A 20,848-nucleotide genomic window follows, 5' to 3' on the forward strand; every position below is an offset into this window, starting at 1 on the left:
TTAACCTTACACTATTGTATTGGTTTTGCCATACATCAACATGTATCCGCCACGGGTGTACACGTGTTTCCCATCCTGAACCCCCTCTCATCTCCATCCCCATACCATCCCTCTGGGTCATCCCTGTGCACCAGCCCCGAGCATCCTGTATCATGCATCGAACCTGGACTTGCAATTCATTTCGCATATGATATTATACATGTTTCAATGCCATTCTCCCAATCATCCCACCCTCGCACTCTCCTGCAGAGTCCAAAAGACTGTTCTATACATCTGTGTCTCTTTTGCTGTCTCACATACAGAGTTATCATTACCATCTTTCTAAATCCCATATATATGTGTTAGTATACTGTATACTATCCAGTCAATCTTAAGGGAGATTAAGCCTGAATATTCACTGGAAGGATTGATGCTGAAGCTGAAGCTCCAGTATTTTGGTCATCTGATGCAAACAGAAAACTCATTGGAAAAGTCCCTGATGCTGGGAAAGATCGAGGGCAGGAGAAGAGGGTGTCAGAGGATGAGATGGCTGAACGGCATCACTGATGCATATGAACATGAACTCGGGCAAACTCTGGAAGATGGTGAGGGACATGGAGGCCTGGCATGCTGCAGTCCATGGGGTCACAAAGAGTGGGATATGACTGGGCAACTGAACTACAAACATGGTAAAGCCATGCCTGTGATCCTTAATGGCTGTAAGACCCTGGGCAGGTTCTCAACCCCATTAAGTGGTAGTTTCCTGCGCTTTAAAATGGGGATAATAATATTTCACTCCTAAGATTGCTGTGAAGGAAAAACAGCATACTGAAAGCATTGAATGTGATTCCTGGATCATCATAAGCACTAAGTAGATGCTCTTATGGTTAGAATTGTAGGTACTAAACAAGGGCTACAAACATCCAGATACCACCCAAACTAGGGTTTACACTCATTTCCCAACATTACAGTGTGCCTTATAAATAGTTAAAATACTAAACAAACTGTAGACATAACTAAAGCAACCCAATTAAAATGCTTCATCATTTGCCACTTTAGAAGGTACTCAAAAGCTAGGCAATTCTCTTCTAGACAAACAGATGGCCATTTCTCATCTTAATATAGGTAGGATGTTTTTGTGAACACAAGCTGATCTGGCTTAAAAATCCAAGCATTCTTTTAGCTCTACATAAATTAATAACTCAAAAGAAAAATTTTAAAGAACAAACTGCCATTTTGCTAAAATGACAGTCCATTAATGGATGCCTCTAAACTTAGCAAGCTCTCCAGCTGTCTTATCGGTGGGTTTTTGTTGTCTCCCTCAAATGCACACTGATGGCCAGATCTCAGCAGCATCAGATGGAATGAGATGCAGCTAGCCAACAGTCCAGGACCACCTTCTTCCTGGGGTAGATATTAACCCTGCTATAGTGGACATTTAATCCATTAACTAACGATGAAAAAGGAGGGATAAGAGTGTTATATCCTGACATTCATAGTTTCAAACAACCTAATGAGACTGTTTGGAAGGCATACTAGGACGCCTTCCAAAGTTGATGAGCTCAACCATTGATGGGAGTAACTGAAGAAAACATTCAGCGCAGTTTGCTTCAACAGTTCTTTTCTGAACTGCCCATGAATCCTGAAACTGAAGTTCATTTGGAGTTTTTTTATACCATGTTTACAGAGATCCTGAACCATGGAAAAGAACAGCTCCTTATCACCAACTGCTCAATCTGTTCATCTATTCATTCACCACTCTATCCATCCATTCATCCATATCTGATCCATCCATCCAGCTGCCCCACAAATACTTACTGAAAGTTCTTCCTCTCATGGAGCTTAACAAGAATTATGTGATATAATATGGTGCTATTATTCTAGAGATAACAATAAATAAAATAAATGAGGGGTGAAGGAATACAGTGCAGTATATGTGTGCAAATTTAAATAGGAGAGAAGGGATGGTCTCAGTAAGTAGGCAATATTTGGGCAATGCCCTGAAGGAGGTAAGGGAATAAACCATGCATATGTCTGAAAGAAGAATGTTCCATATAGAGAAACAGCATGTGCAAAGCTGAGTGTGTACTTTGTGAGATGGAGAAATACCAAGGAGGCCTAACATAGCACAATTCCACTGGTCTATGAGACCAGAAAGCCCTGGTATTTTCCCACACTGTGTTATCCTGGGTTCCCTGGAAAACAGAGCCTGAAGAAAGGTTTAAATGCTAAAGCTTTCATGGGAGGTATAATCCATGGCAGCTAAAGTGAGGAGAAAAGAGGGAGATTCAAATACAAGGTGAGGGACTTCCCTGGTGGTCCAGTGGCTAAGACTCCACACTCCCAAAGCAGGGGGCCTGGGTTCAGTCCCTGGTCTGGGAACTAGATCCTACATGCTGCAAAGAAGAGTTCACACGCCACAACTAAAGATCCCACGAGCCACAACGAAGATTCCGAGCAGCCAAATAAATAAATAAATAAATATTCAAATGTAAGATGATGTCCTGTGATACTGGTCACTGCTTCCCAACAAACTTTCCATCAAACACTATGACAGAAACCGCTGATTCTCTCAGGTGTGTCCACCTGGTACCAAGATGAAAAGAAAGAACTGTGCCCCATTACAGCCCATCAGAGAGGGAACGCATAGGGAACTTAGCTGCTGACTCTCTGCTGTCTCCTGTCTCTACACTGATCAGAGTTTGTCCCACGGGCATTAACTTCCCTGCACATCTACACAGAAAATCATAAGACCTGTGCACTTTATTCTGTGTAAAACTAAAGGTAAATTTCTCTTGAATACTAACAAACGACAAATAGTCTGTTGCTTCAGCCTAGGTCCCAAAGAGAAGATGATGTGTCGCAGGACTAGTGAAATAAACCTTTGTTGATATACGCCACTGAAATTTTAGAGTCAATTTTTGTTGCAGCATAACCTAGCATATCCTGATTGACACAAGGATTCACTGCCCCATTAGCACATTAATGACATGAGGTTTTCAGTAAAGACATCTACTTAATGTTATTTAATTCAGTATTCTCAAACTGTTTTGATTAGTGAATATTCTTTCCACAGAGCACCTTAATATAATGGAAGTAGTTTGACAAAACACCATCTGTATAATCTTCTGCAAGGAGATTGGGCAACACACCCTACTGTGCAATAATTAAAATATTCCCAGATCTTAGCAGTTTGGGTATGAATGATGTCACATTTTTATGCTCAAACTGGACTTCCCGCGTGACCTAGTGGAAAAGAATCCATCTGCCAATGCAGGTACACTGGTTCAATCCCTCCCGGTCCGTATGCCCTGGAGCAACTAAGCCGGTGCACCACAACTACTCAGCCCACGTGCCCTAGAGCCAGTGCTCTGGAAGAGAAGCCACTGCAGTGAGAAGCCCCGGATCTCCCCAACTAGAGAAAGCCCCTGAGCAGCAAAAATCCAGCACAACCAAATATTATCTAAATAAAATTTAAAAAACACACACATTTATGCCCAAATTAAGGATTCCTAGCCCAAGACTACTGTTCTGCTGCATCCCACAGGCCAGCAAGGCCTCACTTGCCCAGTTTCCCGACCAAAGAAAGGGCCCTAAGTCAGCGACAGAGACGAAGACATCATGGTTTACCTGATGGAGGACGCTGCCTGTCTCCAGCAAGGTCCTGGAACAACATCCCATCGTGTGCAACGCTGGAGCAAGCAGGCAGGACAGACACGTTGGCAGGTTTCACTGCTGGGGGCTGGGGGAAGCCAGGATTACCAATTGTACGGGAATTGACCTCAGGTGATCCCTGCCAGGCAGACGCCCTGGAGAAGGAAACGGCTATGCTCGTCTGGAGAATGCCTGGCAGGCTACAGTCAAAGACTGGGACATGGCTTAACATGCACGCGTGCAAGCACGCAGGCACCCACGAACCCAGGCGCCCATGCATGCAAGCACTCAGGCACACGCTTACACACGCAGGAGGCCAAACACGCAGCCATGCACACATGCACGCTGCCACGAACGCACGCATACACACACGCATGCACACACGCACGCAAGCACATACGTAGACACGCACCCATGCACGCATTTGGGCACCCACAGATGCACGTGGACGTCCACGAGAGTACGCATGCGCACACAACACACGCACACAAGCGCGCGCTCACCACGCACGCATGCGCACATAAGAACCCATACTCGTGGGCACCAAGTCTACCGCTGCGCAGAAACAGCTGATCGCGGAAACCAGTTGAGGCGCAGATTCCTCATCAGCCGTTTGGTAAGATATAGTTAGCTGGGCCGTGGGGCAAGGAGGTGGGAAGCTTAGTCCTGCTGGTAGGGTGTAGGTGAAGTAGGCACTAGTCAGACAGAGGAGAGACAGAGAGCAAGAACACAGCCATTTTGAGTGGCTCGATCTTCCAACTGCAACTAGAAATTCCTCGATGCTCCTAGGACTTCACAGGGCAAGTATCTTACAGGTAGTTAGGAAAACGCTTGCGCATGTTCTTCTGAGCTGTGTTTGTTGTCACGTATCTATTGCTACTTCGTGGTTGCCAGGTAGGCACCTATTTCTATTCTATGACTTGCCATTCCCAGCACTCACTTTAAGGTCCTATAGCCCCAGTAGGAGGAGCCTGGTAGGCTGCACTCCAAGGGGTCGCTAAGAGTCGGACATGACTGAGCAACTTCTCTTTCACTTTTCACTTTCATGCATTGGAGAAGGAAATGGCAACCCACTCCAGTGTTCTTGCCTGGAGAATCCCAGGGACCGGGGTGCCTGGTGGGCTGCCGTCTCTGGGGCCGCACAGAGTCGGACAAGACTGAAGCGACTTAGCAGCAGCAGCAGCAGCCCCAGTGTTATGTGATGGTCTCAGAAAGAGTAGGTCTGGGGAGCATAACCCTTCTCGCCCTTTTTTACTTTATCTTGAGTAATTTTTTTTTTCATATTTTATCTCCTCTGCACAATAATCACATAACCCTTTCTTGGGCCCAACATGTCAGAACCTCTGATGAACAGAGCACATTCACCCATTAGGCACTGACCCCTCCCTCTAGGGGGCCCCAGAACTCTCATCAGATGAGGCACAGGGCTGACACCAGGTTAAAAATTTGTCTTCTGTCACCCCTCTATCCAGAGATCTTTCCTCTTTTGCCTCTCAGATGAAAGGGACCTTAAATCAACTCAGGTAAGGCCAGGACGGGCTTCCCTTGTGGCTCAGTGGTAAAGAATCTGCCTGCCAATGCAGGAGATGCAAGAGACACAGGTTCGATCCCTGGCTTGGCAAGATCTCCTGGAGAAGGAAATGGTAACCCACTCCAGTATTCTTGCCTGGGAAATTCCATAGGCAGAGGAGCCTGGCCGGCTACAGTCCATGGGGTCCCAAAGAGACCAACACCTCTCCCCCTCCCACCCTCCCTTATCACTTCTCACCGGAAGTCTTTCTTTCCCACAAGGGCTTAGTGGGACTAAGGGTAATCCCAGCATGGCTTCTGTGGTGGGAGAGGTGATGAGGAGAGGTAGGGGGGAATAAATCTGATTCTGAAAATAGATTGAAATTTAAAATGCAACTGGAAATAAGACCTGGAGCAAATTCACTAAATGATTGATGAATAAACTTAGTAATTAAGTCAACCTAGTTTCTTTACATACGACTTTCCCCCTGAGAATAATCAGCAGAATTCTAAGAAAAGTATTTGCCAAAGTTATCTTATATTTAATTATCCGTAATTCTGTGCAGTGCACAGAGGAAGAAAAAACCTGGTAAGATGGCCAGGTTCATGTCTTGCCTGATAATAGAGGTGAATTTTGTGGCTGTTTTAATTATAATTTTTGAGCTAGAATCAAAAGTTCTTTGCTGTAGAATTTACCAGAAAGAACTTGGCTGACAGCATCTATAGTGATAAAAGGTTTTTGTAGGCATACTTTTTAGGCAAACAGAAGGTAGTGCTTTCACTGGTAAAGCATTGCCTTTGTGACAGTTAATGAAGTCTTTCTCTCCAAGGCAGAAGTGGGATAAACAGGCCATGGTGGATTGGGGGCTCTACCCCTCAAATATAAAGGGGGGGCTGATGAGTCGCTTACACACGTGAGCAGGAGTAGTGAGAATTCCTACTGTGAGCTGGTCCACCTGCTTCCAGTGAGGACTTTCTCCTCAGAGGGGATTGCCCTTAGGCAGAGTGTCATGTGGAGTCAGTCACTTCTTAGCAGAGACCTCAGTTTCCTCATTCTTGAAGATTTCTACAAAAGAAAGCTATTTCCACACCCTGGTGAGTGCTCCAGGAGATACAAAGGGAGTGAGCCAGGGACCCTTTGTTTGATACCTCCTACCAACTGAAGTCACTCAGTCGTGTCCGACTCTTTGCGACCCCATGGACTGTAGCCTATCAGGCTCCTCCGTCCATGGGATTTTCCAGGCAAGAGTGCTGGAGTGGATTGCCATTTCCTTCTCCAGGGGATCTTCCTGACCCATGAATCAAACCCAGATCTCCCGCACTGCAGGCAGATGCTTTACCATCTGAGCCACCAGGGAAGCCCCCCTTACCAACCATAGCTTCACACAACTCTCATTAGTTACCCTGCCTTTGAACTCCTGTCTGGAGGCAGGCACACTGAACCCGTTCCAGATACCTGACTCAGTTGGTCATTTCCTCTTATTATTAGTAAATCATCAGGTTGGCATTTGTGATAAAAAGCAGCAAAGTGGGGGAAGAACTAGAGATAGCAGAAACTTACTCTTCGCTTGCCTGGAATGACTGCTTTCCTTAAATATGCATTGTTTATTTGAAAATATTTAATGAAATCTCCTAGGTAATATTTGATCACAGGTAGTACCCTTGCAAAGTTTTTATTGATAGATAGTGTACATACAGAAGAGTGCATGTAACCTAAATATAAAGCTCACTGAACTTTCAGAACTTTAAACATGCTGTGGCCAATAACCAGATCAATAAAGAGGACTTGGGATTTCCCTAGCAGTCCAGTGGTTAGGACTCCAAGTTTCTACTGCAGGGGGCCTGGTTTCAATTCCTGGTCTGGGAACTAGATCCCACAAGCCACATAGCACAAATAAGTAAATAAATCTTTACCCACAACCCCAGAAGCCCCCTCCCCCAAATACTCATTCCAGACACAGCTTCTCCCCCTTGGGATAACCAATAGCCTGACCCCTAATAGTAGAGATTCCTTTTGCCTGCCTCTGTACTTTATATAAATAGAAACATATAGCCTGTGCTCTTTTTTCCTGACTTCTCTCAGTCAGCATTCTGTTTTTGAGAGCCTTCCTTATTACTCTGTGTAGTGATACATTGTTTCTTCTCATTGCTGCACAGCCCTATAAATACACTAGAATGTGTTTATCTGCTTTCCTGTTGATGGACCTTTGGGTAGTTTCCAGTTCAGTGCTGTTGCAAACACCCAAATTCATGTCCTTTCATCAACATACGTATGCACTGCTTTGGGATATGTACCCAGGAATCACTGGGTCATAGGTTAAGCAGGTGTTCAGCTTTAGTAGGTATCAACTGTTAGCAAACAATTTCTTTGTGGTTGTACCACTTTGCACTTCCACTAGCAGTGACGAGACTACTGGTTGCTCTACAGCCTCTCCTAAAATGTTCTCAGATCAGTCCCCTACCTACTAAGGGATGTGGTATTTCTAGTGGCTCAAAATCCAGATTCTGGAACTAGACTTTCTGGGTTCAAATTCCTGCTTCATCCTTTAATAGGCGTGTGACCTTAGACACCTTACTTAATTTTTCTGTGCCCCAGTTTTTTTCTTTTGTAAAATGAGGACAATAACTAGATCATCTACCTCATAGAGTTAAGGATTAAATGAGTTAATGCATGTAGAACACTAAGATTAGTGCCTGGCATATAGACAGTACTCCATAAATCTTAGATATTATTTTCATTCAAATGCATAAAAAAAATCAGTTGGCACCAGTGCAATAAGAGAGTTGTGTATCTTACTGTAAATGAAATACAAAGTTTCCCACGTATCCTGGGAGGCAGTCAGATAAGTGCCACAAGGGGTCTCTGTATGCAGGAGCAAGATAGCATGCATGTCTCAATCTCGGGCTATGCCAGTCCCAGCTAATCCTTGGGAACTTGTATGTGCAAATTAAACTAGAATGTCAGTGCTCCAAAATATTCATAGGAGAGTATGAACCATGTATACAATCAGTATAAATGGCAGTCTGGGCTTTATTTATTTGGCCAATGAAGCCACTGACATCTCTCCTCTTTAAGTTAGCAGATGAGAGTTTAGTGAATTCTTTACAAACTCTATAAACTTTTACAGTCTCAGATCAGATCAGTCGCTCAGTGGTGTCCGACTCTTTGTGACCCCATGAATCGCAGCACGCCAGGCTTCCCTGTCCATCACCAACTCCCAGAGTTCACTCAGACTCATGTCCATCGAGTCAGTGATGCCATCCAGCCATCTCATCCTCTGCCGTCCCCTTCTCCTCCTGCCCCCAATCCCTCCCAGCATCAGAGTCTTTTCCAATGAGTCAACTCTTCGCATGAGGTGGCCAAAGTACTGGAGTTTCAGCTTTAGCATCATTCCTTCCTAAAGAAACCCCAGGGCTGATCTCCTTCAGAATGGACTGGTTGGATCTCCTTGTAGTCCAAGGGGCTCTCAAGGGTCTTCTCCAACACCACAGTTCAAAAGCATCAATTCTTCGGTGCTCAGCCTTCTTCACAGTCCAACTCTCACATCCATACATGACCATAGGAAAAACCATAGCCTTGACTAGATGAACCTTTGTTGGCAAAGTAATGTCTCTGCTTTTGAATATGCTATTTAGGTTGGTCATAACTTTCCTTCCAAGGAGTAAGCGTCTTTTAATTTCATGGCTGCAGTTTTACAGTCTAGCCCTTGGCAAACACCACTTTAGGAATTAACATAGATGTGGATTTCAGTAAATAACTATAGATTCAGTAAATATTCTATGGAAGAAAGAGAAATGGTAAAGCATGATCATGGGAGAGTAGGTAGGAAGTTCAAAGACATGCAAAGCTGACACTCCAGTCTCCATGAGTGAGTCATTGGCTAGAATTGGCTTTTAATGTTAAATATCAGCAAATACATTTTTTGTGTCCATCTTCTAGCTTTTGTTGTTCTTGTTGAGTCGCTCCGTCTTGTCTCTTTGCCACCCCAGCCTCCTCTGTCCATGGGATTCTCCAGGCAAGAGTACTAGAGTGGGTTGCCATGCCCTCCTCCAGGGGATCCTCCCCACCCAGGGATGGAACCCACATCTCCTGCATTAGCAGGTGGATTCTTTACCACTGAGCCACCAGGGAAGCCCATCTTCTATTACAGCTTGCACTGTGTTTAGCTGGTCAATTGTGTCCAGCTCTTTGCGACCCCATGGACTGTAGCCCTCCAGGCTCCTCTGTCCATGGAATTCTCCAGGCAAGAATACTGGAGTGGGTTACCACACTCTCCTCCAGGGGATCTTTTCAGCCTAGGGATTGAACCCAGGTCTCTGGCATCACAGGCAGAGAATTTTTACCATCTGAGCCACCAGTGTAGCTTGTTGCTGCTGCTGCTAAGTCACTTCAGTTGTGTCCAACGCTGTGAGACCCCATAGACAGCAGCCCACCAGGCTCTGCCATCCCTGGGATTCTCCAGGCAAGAACACTGGAGTGGCTTGCCATTTCCTTCTCCAATGCATGAAAGTGAAAAGTGAAAGTGAAGTCGCTCAGTCATGTCCGACCCTTCGTGACCCAATGGACTGCAGCCTACTAGGCTCCTCTGTCCATGGGATTTTTCAGGCAAGAGTACTGGACTAGGTTGCCATTGCCTTCTCCACCAGTGTAGCTTAGGCGGGTGGCAACTCTGGTTGCCTATTAGAGTCACATGGGGGGAATTCCCTGGTGGTCCAGTGGTTGGGACTCGACGCTTCACACTGCAGACAGGTGTGGGGGAGTGACCAGTGTTTGTTCCCTGATCTGGGAACTAGTATCCCACACACTACTCAGTGTGGTCAAAGAGAATAAAATTACCTGGGGAACTTTAAAAATTTCACATTTCCCCCACCAAAAAAAAAAAAAAAAAGAAAATGCTCAGCTTCTCACCCAGAAATGTCAGTTGAGTTTCTTTGTCATCACGGCCCAGATTTTTTTTTTCTCAAGGTCTCCAAGTGATTCTAATGGGCAGCCAGAAATGGGAAATATTTCCTTCTCAGTATCACTGCAACAATCCTGGTGGTGCTTTCTGAATGGTTGTCTCTTGCAGTGGGGTCACAGGGAGGATCCTGAGTAGTTTCTGTGGAGTCTGTCTGGTTTAGTCAAGAAAAGCTCAAAACACTGGCTCAACAGGTTTTTATCTGGTACATTTTCTCTCCTACCTATAACCTCAGGATATTCCAATCTATTTTAAGCCTTCCTATGGTTTCTAAAGCACAATACTTTCCAAACTGAAGACTTAACCATTTCAAATCTCATGGGCTATGATTCAATCCAGAGCAGAGCTAAACAGAACTTAAGTATCCCAATTAGTAATTGGATTGAAAAAAGACCCGGGAAAGTGCCCTTCATAAAAGAGGGAAAATGTGCTTTATGTGGTGGTGTTGCTATCACCTGTGGTTTCAACTGCAGGAAAAATAGGAAAAAGCCATGGAACAATCATTGTATTGGGTCGGCCAAAAAGTTCATTCTGGTTTTTCCATGAAATGTCACAAGAAACACAAATGCACTTTTTGGCCAATGCAATATTTGAACGTGGGTACATGTGAATTTGAGTTTCTGGGTCAGCCACTTGTTAGCTATGAGTCCTTGCCTTCTCTGAGCAGATGTTTCATGAAAGATGGAAGCAATAGCAGATCTCAGAAGGAAATTTTGTAGAGTAAAGGAGCTAATGTTAGTGGTGCTTGGCAAGCAGTGAGTCCCAAGTAAATGGCAGTTACCCTCGTGTGTTATTTGGCTAAGGCTATGATGCTTCTGCATAGCAAACACCCCACCCCTAAATCTTAGTGGTTGACTAAGATACCACTGATGTTCTTACTCATGTGTCTATGGGTCACTTATGGCAGCTCCGCTTAAGGCTATGAATCAGATTGAGGTCTGTTCATATGTGTCAGAAAACAGAAGGAAAAATTATGAAGAGATAATACATTCTTCCACACTTCCCTTCTGCAGAGTGTCAACAGAGGAGACAAGAAGGGTGTGTAAGGAGGGAAGAAATAAGTAGTTGGATCCCGTAGGAACTCTATCTGTGCCTCATTTGTAAGCGCTTGTCTGGCCTCCTTTGTAGAACTGCTCCAGCACTCGTTGGCAGGCACAGAAAAGCAGTTCTGTGGGCGTGGCAGCTTTCTGGATCCTCCCCCACTCCAGGTATTTGTGATGAGGGACACACTACTCAGAGACAGTCTAGAATTCACCAGAAGCCTTCTTATATTCTGCTTGCAGGAACACATCTAATTTTATTTAGGAAGACAAACAGAAGCAAGAGCTGGTGAAATTCAGCAAAACAGACTATACTATATACCAGGTGTCAAAATAACCAGATCTTTGTCTAAATTCAACCCCTTCTCTTTACCCTTTCCACAACTTTTTAATGTATGGGCGCTGTCTCTTATGATTTGCTCCAAATGACATCTCTTCTCCAGTATATAATAAAGTGAAGTGGCTCAGTCGCGTCCAACTCTTTGGACCCTGTGAACTGTATCCTACCAGGCTCCTCCGTCCACGGGATTCTCCAGGCAAGAGTACTGGAGTGGGTTTCGATTTCCTTCTCCAGGGGATCTTCCCGGCCCAGGGATCGAACCTGAGTCTCCCGCATTGCAGGCAGACACTTTAACCTCTGAGCCACCAGGGAACACCTCAGTATATAATGGTGGTAGGCTAAGAGTCCTTCATTTGAATTCTAATATTTCATTTGTATTTCAAATCTAGGTGAATAGGCAGCCCCACCTCTATTTAACCAGAGGGTTCTGGCCAAATACGTAGCGTGGTTGTAGACAGTTACCAGATACTCCCTCATATATTCACTAATTTCAGGAGGAGTGTAGTGAATTAATCAAAGGTGTTTAACTGTCATAACTGAGGATCACTCAGAATATATCTCAAGATATCAAACTGTATGAAAGTCATCTCCCTAAAGATCTTTGTTGAAGGATATTTAGCAACAGCTGTGCGATCAGAGGATGGCAGGCAGAGCTGGGCTCTTTTACAATCTCAGAAGGGTTACACAACCAGCCTTCTCCGGGTGTGGTCCCTGGACCACCAACATCAGAATCACAGGGCTGTTTGTTAAAAAGGCAGAGTCACAGGCAACCCCCCAGACTTATTGAATTGGAATTTCTGGGTGCAGGACCTAAGAATTTCCACTTCTGTATACACCAAGGCTTTTGTATAACCTCAAATATAGACAGAGTTCCCATACATCTTTGATTCCCAGTATCAGTTATGGAAAATGTGATATTTTTCTAATGCCAAATTAATCATTCTCACTGTTAAACGAAAAGGATCTCTTTGATTATTACTATTACTGAAGGATTTTTAAAAGACTAAATTTTTGAAACTTTCAGCCAGGGTTCTACTGTAATAAGATTTCTTTTGCCCCCTTCGTTTTGTTTTTTTTTTTTTAACATAATCTGAACATTTGAAACTATTTTTCATTAATACTATTTCAGTAATAACCATTTTCCTCCCATTTTCTCAAATACCAATGGCCTAAAAAATTTGTATAAACATTTTTAGATGAAAGATGCAAATTAAGAGATACAATTATTGGGAAGGACAGGAGATTTTATTCGTGTGTTACATTTAACACATTTTCCCCCTAATGAATAGATGATAAACTGCCTTTTTCTGGTGTTTTAGGTAAAAGGACTGTCTTTGGTGAAAGTAGTGTAACCACCTAAATAAGGATTATCTTTCATCTTCCACTTGGTAAGTATATTTTAATATTTTTAATCTGTGTGCGTGGGATAATAAAAAGCATTTACTGCTTCAATAAGTGAATTAAACAAAAAGACAGTTTTGAGAGCTGAGAGAAGTATGAAAAACATCAACCAAGAACAAGTCTAGTGGACTCCTCCCTCCCTTTTCTACCTTCTTTCACCTCCTATTATTACATGTAAGTGTAAAGGGGTTCATCTTAACGGATTCCTGCTTCCAACTATGTGGAAAGTGAATTGGAATCATTTGGAATATTCTGAAACCTTACTGTAATCATGAACACAAAGATGTAAAAAGATGTTGAAACATCTGTTTTCCAGATTAAGAATATCACCCAGATAGTTGGGGAAAAGAAAAGTCTTCCATTATTTCACCTTTAATTCAATTAGCAAATACATGTCATTCTAAAAGATTCTGGTAACCATTGCTCAGAGGGAGAACAATCCAGAAAAGAAACACAAAAAGGATATTTTCAGCACCATGAAATTTAAGGACTAACAGAACTATGGTAAGAAAGATAAGACTTTTATGTGGTTGGGCTCAGAGTTTTTTCACTTTATTTTATGACAAGTAAATAAATAGTTGAGTGACCAGAAGAAAATAATGTTACCTTCAAAGTGATTTCAAAAGAAAAAATATTTCCCTGTGAAAATACCAAGATCTTTCCTGACCAACAGGATTGGAATGTCAAAGGTTCAAATGCATTCACCGAGCATTTATTTCTATTTTGAATTTCCCTAAATTGTTTGCCTCAACATATCCTCCCAACATTTTTGAGAGAGGTCAAGGGTTTAAGAGGCCCTGGGGTTTAAGCTAACAATTCTGGTTGACAAACATATCTCATGTCAAAGGTTGAGTGTGCTATAGAAAGTGAAGTTGCTGAGTTGTATCTGACTCTTTGCAAACCCATGGACTGTAGCCCACCAGGCTCCTCTGTCCATGGGACTCTCCAGGCAAGAATACTGGAGTGGGTTGCCATTTCCTTCTCCAGGGGATCTTCCCGACCCAGGGATCGAACCCAGGTCTCCCACATTGCAGGCAGATGCTTTAACCTCTGAGCCACCAGGGAAGCCCAATATTTCTTTGAGCCCCTTTTTTGGGTGGGGGGCGGGGGAGGCAAGAATACTGGAGTGGGTTGCCATTCCCTTCTCCAGGAGATCTTCCTGACCCAGGGATTGAACCCGGGTCTCCCGCATTGTAGGCAGACGCTTTACCATCTGAGTTACCAGAGAAGTCTTGAGTGTGCTATAGCTGAACATAAAATGGCCACATCTGTTCAGCTGCCTGGTGATTTTACTTGCAGTATCCAGCAAATTGAGCTATTATAGTGCTCCTGCAGTAAAAGGTCTCATTGTAACCTGATTCTATTTTCTTTTATTGAGAATCAGTTTTGTGTTTGGTTCACAGCTATTCATAACTAAACTTTGAGTTTCTCCACCAGAGTCTTGATGCCTGTTTCTAAACCAAATACTGTGCCTTAAAATTGGCCTACACAGATATTTTGCTAAATTGAAGAGTGAAAGAATTTTACCCCAATTTATTCATTTTTGTTTCTATATTTTTTAATGTATCTGACACGTGTGATCTTATGAGAATATACACCATATCTCTCCACACAATCCTCAGGCATATCACATCTTCAGACTTCTGCCAATGTGCTTGGCATATTTCCAGGCCAAGGTGAAATCTGAATTTGCATACTCAAGACTTCCCAGAAACTCTCAGCTGCTCTGATGTCCTCACTTCTTTATCCCCACCTCTGTATTGCTCTAGGTATCTGGGTCCATGAAGTTATCTGCATTTGATTAACTGAGTAGAAGAGGAGATAGGCCTCTGAAGGAGGATCTCAAATACATGAAGTTCATCTCTATTCTTTGTATTTCAGATGCATGATATTTGTAAGTCACTATTTCTAGTTGCACATGTGATAAAAGCTTTGCTTCCTCCCTATACACAAACACATTGTCATATATTATATCATGATGATAGAAATAATTGCAAAGGTAAAGTAAATGATGGCCATGGTTACATTGTAAACAACTTAGTTAGAGCAGGTCTTTGTTATGAGAGAATATGTAAGGAAAGGGTTTATTGAAGTATGAGAGAGAGTCGTGTCAAAATCAGGGTGACCATTCCATGTAAGAAGACCAGGTATGTATGCCCAAAGGCATAAGTGGTTTCAACGTATTCATACTGAGGATAATTTTGGGGCATAGGAATGAAAAAGCAGGGCAGATGGTGAATCATATAAGTATCTTGGTAGAAAATGTCTCAGATCATCCTTTTGTTTAGTAAAATTAAATAATAAAAATCATTACACACATAAAGATGGAATTTGTCATGTAATGTGAATGAGTAAAGTGCTTAAAATAATCACAAAATGTTCTTTTCACCAGGCCATCAAGCTCTTTCCATTGTTTTTTCACATTTTCTTTTATGTCCTTCAGTAACTTGGTTTTGGACTGTACTTGATTTATATCCTGTTAGTATCATGTTCGGAGAAGGCAATGGCACCCGACTCCACTACTCTTGCCTGGAAAATCCCATGGATGGAGGAGCCTGGTAGGCTGCAGTCCATGGTGTCTCGAAGGGTTGGACACGACTGAGCGACTTCACTTTCACTTTTCACTTTCTTGCACTGGAGAAGGAAATGGCAACCCACTCCAGTGTTTTTGCCTGGAGAATCCCAGGGATGGTGGAGCCTGGTGGGCTGCCATCTATGGGGTTGCACAGAGTCGGACAGGACTAGTAGGATTCATTTTTGTAAAGGCCACTGCTTGAAGGACTCTGGATTTGTGTGTGCAATTGTGACTGCAATAAATAGGGCACAATTCCTAGCATATATGATAGACTCCAGATCAATATTTGTTGAATGAATGAAAAAAAATAGTGGCTTTAGACTGAATTATGGTGGCAAATTTGCACATAAACACACACACACTGATTTTTTTTACCATTATGGGGATGAACTGGAATTTTTTAAGATGTAAAGCTTAGTTCTGGAAAAGGGGATGGCAACCCACTCCAATATTCTTGCCTGGAAAATGGAACGAGGAGCCTAGAGGGCTATAGTCCATGGGGTTGCAAAGAGTTGGACACAAATGAGTGACAGGACCTGACTAAACTGGGGGGGGGGTTGCAGAAAAAAGATATAAAGCCTAGTTCTAAATAGGGATGCCTCTATTGATATTTGATTATTACGAACCCCACCCCCACCCCCCACAGGGTTCTCTGAATCTGAACTGGAGCACCTTTCCCTGTCCTTGCAGTGAGCTGCAGACACTTGATCTCTCAAGTGGAGATTGCCAAACCTTTGCAGGCAGAAACCTGGTCTTATTATCATCTTTGAAGTTCTCACTGCACCTAATTTAGGGCATACCCATAGAGAAGGTACTATTAGTATCCCCATTTTCAGATGAGGAAACTGAGGTTAAGCAACTGAAGTCATTTTAAGTTAAAGTCAGATAGTTAGTGGTGGAGACAGTGCTAGTGTCTGATCCCTGGCAGTGTGATGCCTGAGGCTCCTCTGCCTAGGGTAATGTATCAGAAAGGTAGCTGCTACCCTTTTTTTCCCCCAAAAAAGTAAAGTAAGTAGTCAACTATGAAATTACAACTCAAAGAATAAGAGTAACGAAACAACTAAATGTTCTAGACCTGCCAAGACACTGGAGTAACTTAGATAGAAATTACGCAATGGCAACCCACTCCAGTACTCTTACCTGGACGGAGGCCTGGTGGGCTGCAGTCCATGGGGTCGCTAGGAGTCGGACACGACTGAGTGACTTCACTTTCACTTTTCACTTTCCTGCATTGGAGAAGGAAATGGCAACCCACTCCAGTGTTCTTGCCTGGAGAATCCCAGGGACAAGGGAACCTGGTGGGCTGCCATCTATGGGGTCGCACAGAGTCGGACACGACTAAAGCAACTTAGCAGTAGCAGCAGATAGAAATTATGAAACCATATTATTTCTGTCCTGCGTATTTACTCAACAAGATCCTGGCAAATAAATCCAATTCAAGAGACAGATTCAGGGGAATCAGTTGCTTTTCCCTCTCTGTAGACACTACATCGTTCAAGTGACAAGGAAGACCTAAAAGGGAACCTGTTGTGTGAAATTAGTAGTATGGATCAAACAGAGTGTGGCCAGTCCTCTGGAATTGCCTGAAACTCTCCAGTGAGAAGCAAAGGGAATTTTTCTCTAGTATGGTGATCCTCTCACAGCTGATGCCCCATCCTCTGTCTCTCTTCCTTCTGGCCAGTTTGCTTCTTGAAGCTAGGCACAACATCCTTAAAGAAATGGGTGTCCTCTGCCTCTCTGCTTTAAATTATCAGTAGTTTGGGAAGCTTTGTGGAGTCTGCAGGACATGGGCCAATTAGGAGAACAACAGAGGGATGGGGGGAGTGGTGAGGGAAGAGACATACACAGGGAGACAGTGAGACATGGAGAGAGGTGAAACGACACTGAAAGTCCTTGAGAATGTACTGACTTTAGAAAGCCTTTTAAAAACCAATCACTAATTCAATATGATGAATTACCTTAAAGTAGCTTGTAGAGTGTTTCTTGAGGAGAATTGGAGGTCACTTCAAGCAAAATAAATAAACCACAGCTAATGTGTTGATGTTTTAAAGAGAAAAGGCAATCGCTAAAAGTGCCCATCCAATTTCCATGACTTACAACAGACATGAGAAACAAGGAATATGTTTATTGATCTGAAGTGATTCAAACAGTATTTTCTTTGTTCAAACCTATTTAGCTGGAGGAAAAGTCAAGAGTTTGCCTTGTGTGGGGGTGGTGGTAGGGCATTGTGGAGAGAAAGAGATTCTTTACATAAAAACCTGTTGTTTTTCTATCCTAGGGCCACTCACCGAAGAAGAATAACTGGGTTTCTATTAAAGCAAAGCAATTTTTGCCCCTGACCAAGCAATTTTTGCCCCTGATCACTATTGGTTTAGCTCTAGGCCCTTGAGACTCAAAGTAGGTTTGGAATTAGCAATATCAGTACAATCTGGGCATACATTAGAAAGGTAGACTCTCTGGCCCCACCCCAGTCCTAACTGAATCATAATCTAGTTAATCATAATCATAATCATGAAACGATTCATATGCACATTAATGTTTGAGAAGTACTAGTCTAGACAAACATGAATGGTTATTTAAACATTTGATAGACAAAAGAGATGGTTAAATAAAGGAGGAAATACTATCTGATAAAAGCACTTTTGTCCAAAGATTTGTTGGTGTTGATAAACTTGCTCCTATCCACTTAAGCCAGGTTTGAAGTAAAAACTTAATAGGCCCATTCTGAAATGACTTTTACTAGCTCCAGCGTCCTCATGGTTGACTGAGCTCCCACAAATGGTTGCTGACTTTGTTTGTGTCCCCAGGTGAGCAGAAATGAGTGAACAAGCAGAAAAGAGCAGTTCCGTGCGAGAGAGACCTGCACGTCAAAGTTCTCCTGAGAAACCAAGTGAGAAGGAACTGAAGCAAATGAAATGGTTGGATCCGCAGTTAAAACGGTTGTCATTTCAAAATCCTTGGCCTCAGGTAGCCAACTTTAATCCTGAAGTAAGGCAGCAGATAAAGAAAGGGCAAATGGCAAAGAAGAATGAGCTTGTTCCTGAAAAACGTGAAGTCAACAAGTATGACGAAAAGGGCAGGCTCACCTTCAATAAGGCTGACCTGTGTGACTGCCTTGATGAAGGCTGCCTGGGTTGCTTCTACCCGTGCCCCAAGTGTAAGTCCACCAAGTGCGGGCCCACTTGCCGCTGCAACCGCCGCTGGGCCTACGACACCATAGTCGATGAGAATGGGGAGGTCATCAGCAAGATGCCATTCGACCTCTCAGACTAGGTGCAGCCCTCCAGGCTGATCAATTTTCTCTGCTTTGCAGTTAAACCAGCCTCTTTCTCCTGGGTGAATTTTAGGACTGGGGGAAAAAAGTTTTAAAAATATAATTTAGTTAGTGTTCTCTGAAGCCGGTAAAGTGTCTGCCTGTAATGCAGGAGACCTGGATTCGATTCCTGGGTTGGGAAGATCCCCTGGAGAAGGAAATGGCAATCCACTCCAGCACTCTTGCCTGGAAAGTCCCATGGACGGAGGAGCCTGATAGCCTACAGTCCATGGGGTCGCAAAGAGTCGGACACGACTGAGCCACTTCACTTTCACTTTCTCTACTCTTCCTGCTGTGATGACTCGAATTCCTCCTCTGGTAACCAGCAACTCCATTGCTACTCTGCTCTCAGATTAAAAATCCCTTTCCTCTTTGCTGGTACCTTAGGAGATGGAGTTTTAGGATTTTTAGAATTCTGTAGCTGAGAGCTTGTCTTGACATAGAACTTATGTTTATAATAGCTAGTTACCGTTAGGATCTTACAGTTTATCAATTCTAAATCAGAATTGCTATTTGGATTGCCTTGGCAGTGCATACTCATAGTCTCATTTTTTAGTGTTACTGTTTTAACAATATTAAAATGAAATTTGTTTTTATTAAAAAAAAAAACCCTTTAATAGGCCCTATGGCCCCATGGCCCAACATATGAGCACAAAAGCAGAGATTCAGTTTAAGTGATATCCAAAATGCCAACTGGAAGCAGACTTCAAAGGACAAATTTTAATCTAATTGTCACATAAAAATGATTTAAAAGCATTTTTTTGGTGGCTAAGGTTACCAGCCACACAGAACTGGCCAAGGTGGTACAAAATTCCTAAGGCCTAAGTTGCATTTGGTCTTGGAGGTACAGGATTTAAGGAAATTCAGCTAGAGTTTCTGCTGACCTCAGTGAAGATCCCATCTCAGAAGACTGCTGTGAAACATCTGGGACAGGTTTGGCAGCTATTGTGCAAAACTGTTTTTAGGGAAAATCTCTATGAAAATGTTCACACCCATAGCGTCATTGGGAAAGTTTCTCTTCAGTCATCTTTGATACTGAGTTTTATTCAAATGATCTGTAAGGAGAAAATTGCTTTTTCCACTTTTCCATGTTTACCTCTCATGAACATTTAATTGCTTCTTCTGAAGCTTTGGATTCGGCACAAAGAGACTTTCCACTGAACACAGTTGTGCAGGCACTGGCTGAGGCTGCAGACGTAATGGGCTAAAAATAGACCGAAGGCCCCTATCTCCATCCCACCAAATGGCTATGTATGTTTACCCACTAGAAAATATTCACCTGAGACCACTTTTGCCTCTGACTAACTCACCCGAAATCTCTGTGTGGCAAATTCCTTAATAAAAATTATTAATTATTCATTAATAATTGATATTAATAAAAATTAATTTTCCTTACTTTGATTTTTTTGTGTGAGAAAGTGTGTGTGTTTTAGACCCAAGAGCAAAAAGAAACTTATCCCCGCTTCCCTGAAGCAAATCCATGTTTTGTTGTTTGGCAAACACCAATCACTTTCCATCAGAAATTCCTGATAATAGTGATATTAGGTTGGTACAAAATTTTGCCTCATCCGCCATATTCACCTGACCTCTTTCCAACTGCCCACCACTTCTTCAAGCATCCTGACAACTTTTTGTGGGGGAAAGGCTTCCACAACCAGCAGGAGGCAGAAAATGCTTTCCAAGAATTTAATCAAATCCTGAAGCACAGATTTTTTTTTTTAATTATTTATTTTTAAATTTTATTTTTTAATTGAAGAATAATTGCTTTACAGAATTTGTTGTTTTCTGTCAAACCTCAACATGAATCAGCCATAAGTATACATATGTCCCCTCCCTCTTGAACCTCCCTCTCATCTCCTTCCCCATCCCACCCCTCTAGGTTGGTACAGAGATGCTGTTTGAGATCCCTGAGATATACAGCAAATTCCCTTTGGCTGTCTGTTTTACATATGGTAATGTAAGTTATCCAGAGAAGGCAATGGCACCCCACTCCAGTACTCTTGCCTGGAAAATCCCATGGATGGAGGAGCCTGGTAGGCTGCAGTCCATGGGGTCGAGAGGAGTTGGACACGACTGAAC

At 43.0% G+C, this 20,848-nt stretch overlaps 1 protein-coding gene across 1 annotated transcript; it reads left to right on the top strand.

The window, feature by feature from the left end:
• Nucleotides 1–3,109: 3,109 nt before the first annotated feature.
• LOC133242057 (ARL14 effector protein-like) lies at nucleotides 3,110–20,170 on the top strand. The gene is made up of 3 exons (XM_061408000.1): nucleotides 3,110–4,249; nucleotides 12,800–12,868; nucleotides 18,264–20,170. Exon 3 carries the CDS (start codon nucleotides 18,274–18,276, stop codon nucleotides 18,727–18,729), a length of 456 nt encoding a protein of 151 aa, XP_061263984.1. The 5' UTR covers nucleotides 3,110–4,249; nucleotides 12,800–12,868; nucleotides 18,264–18,273; the 3' UTR covers nucleotides 18,730–20,170.
• The last annotated feature ends 678 nt before the right edge of the window (nucleotides 20,171–20,848 follow it).

The sequence above is a fragment of the Bos javanicus genome, chromosome X (genome assembly GCF_032452875.1).
Source record: "Bos javanicus breed banteng chromosome X, ARS-OSU_banteng_1.0, whole genome shotgun sequence".
NCBI classification, from domain to species: Eukaryota; Metazoa; Chordata; class Mammalia; order Artiodactyla; family Bovidae; genus Bos; species Bos javanicus.